This window comes from Esox lucius, chromosome 11 (genome assembly GCF_011004845.1).
Source record: "Esox lucius isolate fEsoLuc1 chromosome 11, fEsoLuc1.pri, whole genome shotgun sequence".
In the NCBI taxonomy this organism is placed as follows: Eukaryota; Metazoa; Chordata; class Actinopteri; order Esociformes; family Esocidae; genus Esox; species Esox lucius.
The window spans coordinates 39,780,469-39,792,323 of NC_047579.1; the positions used below are offsets into that span (position 1 = coordinate 39,780,469).

Consider the following 11,855-nt stretch of genomic DNA (forward strand, 5'->3'; position numbering starts at 1 on the left):
GCGAGCCACCCGGAGTGCAGCGCAACATTCCACTCCCCGCGCAGGGCAACACTATTGGTCTAGTAGGGCCAGTTTTGTAAGTTCTGCGGGGGTCAAACCAAGGGTACCCTACTGTATTGCAGGGCTGCCATTGAATGTCCATGTGTAATTGTAACTGAAAATCCTGCTGAATAAGAGCGTATGCTATATTCATGTAAATGTAAGGTGTGGAGTCGCCTCTTAGCTATGGGCCTAGGCCTATCCCACATTTTGGAACAAAACGGATTCAAAATTAATGGACCCAGGCAACAAATAGAGCTGCGCTGGGACGCCTAAATGGAATAGAGGGGAAAGGGAATATTTGACAACATTATTAAGAACAATAAATGAAGTAAATGTAACAAATAACAAAACTAACAACAGAATATCTAAAATATTTTATTTTATTTGAGGTAGACAGAGGTAAAACAACATCTTGATTGATATGCTTTCCAAAAACGTGTAAAACAGACATAACTAATAAAACTCAGTCAATCTGCACGTACAAATAATTATAATTACGCTTAATGTCTTGAAATCTACGTCTAACTTTCTTAAATAAAACTAACTTTTAGAATTTAGTTTTCCCAAGACACTAAACGAATGATTCCATGTTTGAAGCACTGCATATACCACCAAAACTCTCTATTCAAAAGTAAATAGTTTTTTTCCCCCCACTTAGGCAGGTGTCAACAGTTGCAATGAACCCATTTCATAATCTAAATACACACAGTAATTTCCATGAATACTTTTAGATAGCGTAACCTTATGTCATTCTCAGTATATGTTTATATCACGTCAAGTGTTGATATTATCAGAGGGGGTAATCCAGAGACCTGTTTTTAATTGTGTTATTTCGATTTCGATTTTAATTGAGGATCATTGGCCAAGTCACACACGCACACACACACACACACACACACACACAACATACACGCGTAAACTAATACCCTGTAATCGTAGTGCAGAGAGTGAAACATTAACCCTTTCTACCGTACGGTTTCCTGATGTCAAAACCACTATACAAACAGGAACAAGAACAACAAAAAATACATTCAGAGATATTCTACAAAATATAAACACTTTCCACAAGACGTTAATATTTTGCCAATAGGCTCCCTGTAAAACCATCTTTTTACGGCTCGCTATGAGATTTGTAAACATGCGAAAGTGCATCACTCCCCAAGTCCCATCGTTGTGGGTATTTAGATTTACGACACTGTACATCCAAACAGATTGCTTATGGTGGCAAAAAAAGTCTATAGTTTAGAAATGTTTTACGCACATAATCCACATTTGTGCTTTCGTCACCTCGTTTTGTGCAATTACTTTTGTTTAAATTATAAACTGCCCTTTTACAGACGGTTTGCATAACGAGTGGAATATCCAAACATGAGGGTATTTGAGTTACCCTCATCATTTGACGTTTTTGTTCGCATTCGAGATCATCAGTTTGAAGTTTAGTGCATGGAGTTTCAGTTTTTTTGGTCCACTTATGTCTCAGAGCTGGGAGACGCACCAGGAGATGTGGAGTTGGAATGGTCTGAGTTGTCTTCCAGGTCCTTGGAACAACCCGTGCTCGAGGCTGAGGCGGGAGCTAGGCCCTCTTTCTCGCGCTTCTTCTGTTTCATTCTGCGGTTCTGGAACCAGATTTTCACCTGCGTTTCGTTGAGTTCCAGAGTGGCGGCGATTTCCACTCGTCTTGCCCGCGTCAAGTACTTGCTGAAGTGGAACTCCTTCTCGAGCTCGGTCAGCTGTTTGGTAGTGAAGTTGGTGCGTATGGTGTTCTGAGGTCCCATTCCATAGTCAGCCACTTTAGCTGTGAGAATATAGAGAGACACAGACGCGTTAGAATCTGAGATATATTGCATTCCTTAAAACATGCAACTGACCCAATATTCGAAGTCATATTAAATTCTTCCATCCATTATCAATGACGACCTTTGAAGTACATAACAATAAACTACTATACTGTAGGGCAGGTTTACAGACTCCTTTTCCCCCAATTCCTCACTCCAGAAAAAAATTAGTCGACGTTAGGTGAGATAAAAACGCATATGATACGTACAGTTCTGTATTTGCTGTGGTGAATTTATAGCCTACTAGGAATATTATTTATACCCACAGTTGCAGGCCTACTGAGTGAAGTTCAAATGTGAATCGGTGCACTCCATTCAGACCGCGACAGCATGGCAAGGAATTAACTGGAAATTAAAAAATAAAATAGGCGAATAGAGCAAACCAACAATTTGTACAAATAAAAGATAACAGAGTTTGGCCACTTCACAGGGCGTAAATAAGCAAGTCTGTTGGATGTATTAGAGCACAGACCGAGTCGACAGGGAAATAATAATACATCAGGCACACGGGCCTGCCAGGTCAGAGAGACCTGCCAGAGTCAGAGAGACCTCTCTGACCCGGAATGGTGCTGAGAAACCTCCCCTATGCTGTGGATCAGAGACAGAGTATTAAGTCAGATACACTAGTAGGTAACTCGTGTCTGTCCGGTCAAGAGTGTATGGACCCTCAGCATCTGCTAGCCTACACCGGCAGGGTTGACACGCTGGGTTACTTGGATGACTGAATTAACTTTGAATTACCTACAGTTAATGTGACAGCAACGTTTCTATGTAAAGCAGTAGTATTGCTTGGACTCTCCCATCTCACCTGTCTTAGGGGGATTCCTCTTTACTTTCATCCAGTCGAATGTCTTTCCCTGTTGCGTTTGCTCTGCGTCCCTCTCCCGTGAGGCCGAAATGTCAACATAGTTGCTTTGCAAATAACCTCGCTGGTGGTCCTGGCCCTCGCAGCCGAGGTGTTGGTACTGTGCTGCGGGGACAGCCCCCTGCGCCCCGCAGTAAGCCGCGGCTAGGGAGCCGTAGTTGGGGCCTACGTTGGAGGCCGAGAAGCCCGATGATTGATAGTACAAGCCGTCCTGTTCGTTGATGAAGTACTGTGAGGGTCCATAGTCCGGATTCGCGCAAGCTTGCGTCCCGTACCCCGCAGTCCCTGGGCTGGCATAAGGAAGGCCCATGTTGGCGTGATGTTGCTGGGACTGATGATGCGTGTAACCACCGCTTTGGTGCTGATGTTGTGGCACCGGCGCCGGGGCGCTGCCCCCCGCGTAAAGCCGTCCATCACCGTTATAGCTGTCACTCGTGCCGGAGCCCGAGTGAAAAGGGCCCGCAAAGCCTTGTTCCAAGTGGTGGTATCCGGACTTGGGTGAGTAGGCGTTCGTCCCACGGTTACAAATTGAGTACTCTAAGAAAGAGTTCATTCTGGAATTGTCCATGCGCAAATTGATGACGGAGGGTCAACCTGCGTTTCGGGGGATTCCTCCTGCCCTGCAACCTCTCGGCCGTATGTCATGCGGAAGAGAAAAAAAAGAAGAGCTCACCTCCCTGAGCAGTCACTCCGGGCTTCCCTATAACACTTTTCTTACCTCAGCTGCTGGTCACGTGATACGTCACGGCGCCAATGGTGAGGGGGACCTCCAGAAGTTTGTCAGCGCACTGCGATCATCCATCAAGCGGCTGACATTTGCATGACAAAGCCACTTCAATCAAACTGGCCCATCAATCTGATAACAGCACGTATATGTCAAACCCTTCTGAAAAGCCTCTCCCGAACCGGCAGAGAAAGAAATAAAGAGTTCTCTAACAATTCTCTAGAATTATATCCCCCATTTAGTTTCTTCCAAATTCTTGGATGTCCTATAATTCTTTATAAAGTGTAAAATTCTATTTCATTAAGCCTATCGGGGTTGAGGTATGGGAGGTGGAGGCCCTTTTCTCACTGAGCAAACATATTTTGGCTGAAATCTGCTCCAGTATATTCCATTGCCTGGCCTGCATTACAAACAAACATGGCCGGCAATGTATTGCGTAATGTTATTAGATATGTTTGTTCCAAGCGAAAAGAGCCCACCACAGAACCCAATACCTGTTTTTGGGTGGAAATCTGTTTAACACTCAGATTCAATGTGACGCCATCGTTTTCAGATCGGTCCCGAGCTTGCATTGGCTTATCTAATTGAATCAGTGAGCTGATCTGTTACAAAAACGAGGTTAGGCCGACAGCAAACCTTCTGGTAACCCTGGACCAAAAGAGAGATGGCAGAATATCTCACTGATTAGGATTGTAGGTACAGTTTCCTATCGGAATCACATTATTGGAGTGCTTCATATAGCCTAACATTCTATTCTGACTTCTGACCGCACTTCATATCACTTTATATCACCGATCAGCCATTTTAAGCGCCACATACGTATGTGGAAATATAATAATAGATTTTGTCTTCCACACTCCACCGTGACCAGGACCCACGCGAATGTGTAATGATTGCGTTGGCTACATCTATTAAAAACTTTAGTTGGGTGACTTCGGGGAAAGGAGGAAATGGAAAAGGCTAATTGTTAATTGCGGTGACAATAGGTTGGAAAGTACGCCTGTTGATGAAGCTGCCCACACTCAAAAGAGGGGAGACTGAAGAATCTCTGATATATTTGCTCGCTGGTATATGGTGGACAAGAGAGACTAACAATATGACGCCCACAGTAATTTGTTACTTGTCAGGATGTTTACTGTTGGGCTCCCAACTCTGAGAATGGGATGGTTGCTCCGCGCGGCCAAAAGTTCAGTCCAAGTAGCTTGTTGTTTACGTAAGTGATATCTTTTCTCTCTTCAGAGTACTCCAACCTTTTAGCTACCCTTCGAATTTACTTATCGGTTTAGGAGATCCAACCCTTAGCGTGTAATTCGATATGTTCCCCCATAGCCTAGTCCCTGTTTCGTTTTAAATAATCACGGTTTATATAGTTCCCCTTAATAGGTATGTCTACTATCATTTTCCCATTGACTGTAATAGAAACATTTTGTATTTTGGTTAAGAATGTTTCTTCAGAAAACATTGATTGCAAGGAAGACGACCAGGCCTGGTATTTCTCAGGGGGTGGGGATGAACGGGGGATGGGGGAATAATGTCAACCTGCTCACCCCCATCAAGCACACACTACCCCTGACAACTGACCCATATCATTAGTTGAATATAGCGTTGAAAACTCAATAAAATCTAATTATTCTTGATTATTATTATCTTCTTTCGATTAGAATTTTTCGCTGGATATTATTTGATCATCAAACTTTTGTTTGTATTTTAAATGTTATATATTTTTACATTTAATGGAAAACACGCGAGGTTGCATTGTATTCAGGCGCTGTTGACCATACAAATATGTGATGTTGCGAAGTTATTATTGATTGGAAATGGGCTCAAATATCAATAGTGTAGCCATGCAATAAACTTATCCATGCCCATACACTAGTCTATGCTTCACTTTAATAAGAACAATTAATAATTTTTTATCGCGATTTTGTTTAGCAAAGTAATTCTAACTGGCAATTAATGTATTACGGAGTAACAAAAATGTAGACAGAAGGATTTTAAAACCTAGGTGTAGGTTAGCTTTCAATACATTTAGAATTGATTCTTTAAAAGGTTGCTGATCCTGGAATAGTTTAGAAATTAGGTTAGGCATTTTTAAAACCGTAATACCCTCCCGAAAAGTTTGTGATTATTTTTTTGTATTTTCGCCAACTAAATGAGATCATAGTCAGGGAAGCGTCTGGATATTCTTCAAATTCGTTCGTCTAAAATGCTTTATTACATGCTCTTCGAAATATCTAAGTTATTGTATTTAGAAAATAATATTATATTTAACTAAACACAATCCACATCGGGAGCTCCTTCAAGCCGTTGAGGGAACATGAAGCCACATTTCTGTTGTATTTACACTCTTGTGTAAAAATCAACAGTAGCTGCAAGGTTAACAAAAGTTCACAGAAAGAAATCTTAATCCATCTACAGATGAATTCAAATGCAAATGTGAGAAGAGATTAGAATGGGACTCTCTGATCATCGACCCCCACTTAACACTTCTCCACGTGTAATCCCTTTACAGCAAATGCTAACAAACAGAATTGATAGGGCCTACAAGCTAATGGCAATTACACCAGTGATACCCACCTAGTGGCGCGAGGAGGTAACGACAACTCTGAGAGTTTGGTCTTCTGTGCGAAGTTTCTTCAGCTTCGCGTTCCTGCTCGTCTTATCTTTTCAGGATCAGTTATAGCTTTGTAGTAGCACTAAAAAGGATAAGATAACATTTCATGTGATAACGCACACAAATGCGCGTTGATTTCACCGTTTGTAATCGTCATAACATTGTCATTACAAGATTGCCAATCTGAGTGTTGCCTTGTCTATGATAGAGTAAAGCAAGTGGAAAGAGATATATGGGAAATTAAGCTACAATAAAAATGCACTGATAGCCTACACAGTTTAAAAGGACACATAATATCAGAAGTATAACATTTTGTAACAGTGTTTCTTTACCGTTGAATAAAGTCCAACCAGTTTTTCGCCTTTAGTTAAATGCTCAGTGCAAGATTCCAGGGCAGGCAGATAAGGGAAACTTAAGTGCAAAGAGGATTCTTTGAGAATGACTCAGGAATTCCCATAAGACTGTCTACGGCAGGCAGCTGAAGCATAGCCTTAGAACCTCTTGATTTCCTCAGACTATTACAATGTCTGTGTAACAGGGGTTGTTCACAATCCACTCTCATAGGATCAGTAACCTCACTTGAGAACTAGAGAATGGTGTTGGCTCCCCAGACGAAGGCCTAGACATGAGCTCGGTGGGTTAACACCGTCTTGTGGCCCAAACAAGAAGCCTGTGTTCAGTGACGTTGGTGGTGTGACTGGCCAGCATCATGCCATTCCAACTGACCCTCTCGGGATCACATCTGTCTTAGAACCATATCATTTAGAGTGTACACTCCGGATCCAAGTCTGGCCTTCTGTGCATCCTTTGTGCACTACTTTGAAGCCATGTTGTCATATGAGTCCCTGGCAGGAATAGGTTGTGGGATGGTCGGCTAACATCCTAGGAACGACGTCTTGATCTGAATGCTTAACTCTATATGGAGGCATCACCCCCCCCCCCCCCCCCCCCCCCCGCCCTCCTCAGCTGCCAAGATGTGCTGATCTGGCCCTGACCAAGGGCGTGTCGCAAATGGCCGCGGGTCCCATAGGGTCCTTTAGAGGGTGCCATTTGGGACGGACTCCCAAACGCTTTTTGCAGATAACTGGACAAATGGCACTAAGCGATTTTTTGCCAGCAAGTGCCATTGTTTTAGAGTGCTGTTGTTTTAGTTTGTGTTGAAATGTTGACAGGCTCTTTTGGACCTTTATTTTTTAGACATGCCCTGCTGCCTCCGGAGTGCCTTGGACAGATGAAGACAGCATTTATCTATGCAAACCTCCTCTCCTCTAGCTCCATCCAAGCAAGGTAGACATACTTTATGTTTTCACTCGGTGATGGGATCTCATTTTGTGTACTGTACTCAAATATCCTGGTCTCTTTGCATTTGGTCTCACCTGCTTGGAAAACATGAAAAGTTATGCACCCGTGTGTTGTTTCAGGATGTTTAATGGCGCCGTGTGTTTGTTGAGGGATTAGAGTTGGCTGACATGACGGAGTATGTCTGGTGGGTGACTTGAATGGGTCGCAGTTGATCCACTTGCAGTATTTTGGGGATAAGGCCAGTGGTTGTTTCGTGAAATGAGTCCCTTTGTGTCACTTTGAGTAGAAATATTTTACCAGTATTGGATTTAGAATCTGATTTGGCATGAACAGAAACAGACTAAAGTGTCTAAATATAGCCTTTATAATGTTACTTTGTGTTTAACATCTCTGAAGAGGCTAACCAGTTTAACCACGACATCTCTCCTAGGTTTTCGCCGACATTGAAAAGCTTAGGGCAATTCATGGTTCTCGACAGTTATTCCTGAACATCATGAATAACTTCTTGTAAATAAAAGTGGGAAAGAAACAGTATGCAGTATACAGTGTCATGAACTGAGCTGTACTTGTTGTTTTGATAGGTTTCTCCAAACAAACTGTCAACATATTATACTGATATCAGAGCAGGTGTGCTGGTTCTACTATTTAAAAACAATCTGTTGTTCTTAAGTGGCAGAATGAGAGGGCCATTTAAATCATAACCGAATCACCTAGTGACCCATGGAGGGGCTTACCCATTGGTGGCTTACCTCTTCACCAACAAGGTTAAAAATCTGTCCTTCTACCCTTGAACAAGGCAGTCAAACCAAAATCGCCTTTTTGGAGCAGTATAACAGGCTAGTGGTTAGATCATTTGACCGGAACCAAAAGGACATCCAGTTGATTCCCAGAGCCAGTAAGGTAGGACAAATCTGTTGCTCCCCCCAGCTAAAAATATGTTCAGGTTGAGCGAGTGGATGGGAAAAGAAGCCGAACAACAGGGAGAGTTGTGCGTCGGAGGACACATGTCTTGACATTCAACTCTCCCAAACCTCCTGGGAAGTTGTTGAGATAAGCTGGACCATCAAGAAAATTCATTTCAATCCTTGTCTCTATAGTGTTTTGAGCGTCATCTATCAAATGCAACGGGGACTCAGTTGATGGCACAGGATTTGAAGTATCCCTCTATTGGTAGTTATTCAGGTCATACCAGTATGTTACATTAGCAACAGAGTTACAGTACCCGTCTGAAGTATGGACACCCTTACCCATTCATTTACCAAAGGGTGTCCAAACCTTTGACTGGTACTGTATATTAGCATGACCCTTAAAATAAATAGCGAAAAATATGTTCAAACACATCGCTATGGACAAAATGTTTATGAAAATATGTTTTAATGTTTTAAGATGCATGCCTATTTTAAGGAATTTAAGCAATTTACTTTAACATTTTGAAGAAACTCTTGCGAGGAATTTTGGCAATCTAAACATGTTGGTGAATTTAGATTTTACCTGTTTGAATGGGGGAAAAAGGGTTTAAAACAGTGTTGAATACACCATAATAATAAAAGCAACTGCACTACACAGAGGAACTCTTAATATGATATTATCATATCTGTATATTAACATGATATCAATATTACATGTTTTGAATATCACGGTCATCGTCAATACCGAGTTATCGCAACACCGCTAATTGATCAAATTGAATCCATTAGACTGCTGAGATCCTGGACACAACGCACATAAGACACGTTATATTAAAGAGCATTAATCAATAAGCATACTTCATAGGTATAGCTACAGTTTGTATTTAATACATTATACTTTGCTGTTTAAATTATTTTGTCTGATCAGGTTCTGAACTCCTAATGTCATAGCACTGTTCTTTGAAGTTTGAATTGACTTGTGCAAACAAATATTTGACGTTATTTGATACCACCCTCAAAGGTACCCGGATTATAATCACTTTATAATTAAACATTATAATAAAGTTTACTGTTTTTAACTGTTATTATTCCAATGCCTTTTAGGGTCTCCTGGGGGACAAGAAGATTTCAGCCTTCAGTTATCTCTACGATGCTTAATGGGCCTTGTGAGTATTGTGACTCTAACCACCTGTCTCTAACCTGGATTCTAACTGTCTGTCTGTAGTGACTCTAACCATCTGTCTCTAACATTAACTGTAACCATGTGTCATTAGTGACTCTAACAACCTTCTGTAGTGACTCAAACCACCTTCTGTAGTGACTGTAACCAACTGTCTATAGTGACTCTAACCACTTGTCTCTAACCTGGACTCCAACCACATGTCTGTAGTGACTCTAACTGCCTGTCTGTAGTGACTCTAACCACCTGTCTGTAGTGACTAACCACCTGTCTGTAGTAACTCTAACCAACTTCTTTAATGACACTACGCAACTGTCTGTAGTGACTCTAACCACCTGTCTGTAGTTACTCTAACCAACTTCTTTAATGACACTACGCAACTGTCTATAGTGACTCTAACCATCTGTTTGTAGTGACTCTAACCATAGTCCAGCTGAAAAATCTATGTAAATGAAGTTTTAATTGTCAAAACATTTAGTTGGATAAAAAGGGTTGTAAAGAAGGGGTGAAACTTGGCCACTCTGGTATGTACATTTTCTCGGAGTTTCCAACCAACTCAGGGAGCGTCATTCAAATGACATTTTCCCACTGGGAACTGGGAGCCTGTGATAACTCTAAAAGCATGTGAACACAGCAAAACATTTAGATGAAACCGCTGGCTTGGCCAGAGTCCCATCCTGTGACTAAAACCACTTTGTGTGAGACACACTCCTTAAAGAGCTTGTCAGCCCCTGCAAGTGTCATTCTACCTTCTGACAGTGTGTATTCTGACACGTCGATGTATTGATATGGATAAAACTACGTACTCATACTTTATAGACATTACTGTCAAAGTGCCTGGATTGTCGCTGGCCTATTCTCAAGCTTTCTGTCATCAGATCCTTCCGTTATACAGAAGATGGCACACTAACAACCACAGAGCAAGCTCCGGGCCTTTCAGACAGTCACATGACACTCCAAGCCCATTACGGCATTCCTGGAACCAGGCCCCCGTCTTTCTGGAAAACGAGTGGAATGTGATAGGCGACGGGGCGAGGAGATTTCCCTCTCGACGGCCTGAGTAGACTCTATATTACATTAACACTGCCACAATGTAAAAGGCAGAGCCACTCTCCGGCTGAAACAGGAAGCAAACAACACCAGACGAAGGGAAACACAAAATAAGCCTGCCGTTTATTAGTGATTTTCTTGTGTGTGCATCGTTTTGGCTTCCCTTTGTGTGTGTGTGTCATGTATCAGGGAGAAGACGTTCAGGAAGCAGTGAGGTCAGGGCAAAAATAAACATGACTGTGCAATAGTTTTTTTTTCCGCCTTAGATTTGGAGGGCCAATGTGGAAGCCTTAGAGTCATGGCTGTTTGGGTTCTGAATGAGGCGCTGATGGAGGAGACAATCTAGAACCGCCTATAGCAACATTCTCCGCCCGTGTTCTTGACCACAGGATGTGACCAACCCCAAATCCCTTCAGCGGCCACACCAGGCTTGTTATGATATAATATAGTTTTATGTATAATTCATTTACCAAGTGGCGTCAGATGTGGAAGTTTCCAACTTGATAGGATAAGGCGAAACTTGTGAAATCTTTAACTGATATGCAGTGTTATGAGTGTGTGTGCTTTTGTGTGTCTAAATATGAATTCTACTCTGTATTTAATCTTTATTTGAACAGGAAGATCAACTGAGACCTATTTATAATGTTGCCGTTTTGGCAAAATGAAAACAAATCATATAAGTCAGTATTACCAGTCAATATTATTGCTCAATGTTATTGCTCATTATTTATTTTGTGGGTGTTTTCATGTTTCATGTAACTACATGAGAGAACATTGCAAAATACGGTTGGTTACAAAAACTATTGTTGTTGCCTGTTACCTATACTGAGTTACAGTGTGTGTGTGTGAGTTACTGAGGACAAAGTAATGTATCCACACCAATGTCTATGAACTCTCACTGTCTGTGTGTGTGCGTGCCTGTGTGTGTATATGTGTGTGTGTGTGTGTGTGAATGAACCATTTCTCATTTAGCAATTAGGTTTAACGTTAAAATTACAATTTGGAGTTAGGACTATGGTAAAAATTACAATTTGGAGTTAGGTTTAAGGCAAAAATTACAATTGGTCAAATTGTTAGAATTTAGGTTATTTTAGCTTTCAGTCATTACCAGTTAGGTGTTAAGGTTTATGGCTAGTGGACAGGGTTTCAGTTCCCCATAAGGATGACAAAAACAGTTTGTGTGTGTGTTTATGTGTGGGCCTGGTGCAGCTTTAGTGAGGCAATAAAATGAGATATGAAGAATGACGCAGAACAATGCAGTACTACTAATCAGTTCTCAACCAATCGGAAGAAGTGTCTATTTCTTGGCTCCTGCCTCCTTTTCCATACGGATCG

General features: G+C 41.7%; 1 protein-coding gene across 1 annotated transcript; it reads right to left on the reverse strand.

Moving 5' to 3' along the window:
• Positions 1-476: 476 nt before the first annotated feature.
• On the reverse strand, positions 477-4,955 carry hoxb1a (homeobox B1a). Its single transcript, XM_010874638.4, has 2 exons — positions 2,686-4,955; positions 477-1,837 (listed from the first exon to the last, which is right to left on the reverse strand). The coding sequence occupies exons 1-2, from the start codon at positions 3,308-3,310 to the stop codon at positions 1,512-1,514; spliced, it is 951 nt and encodes a 316-aa protein (XP_010872940.1). The 5' UTR covers positions 3,311-4,955; the 3' UTR covers positions 477-1,511.
• Between the last annotated feature and the right edge of the window lie 6,900 nt (positions 4,956-11,855).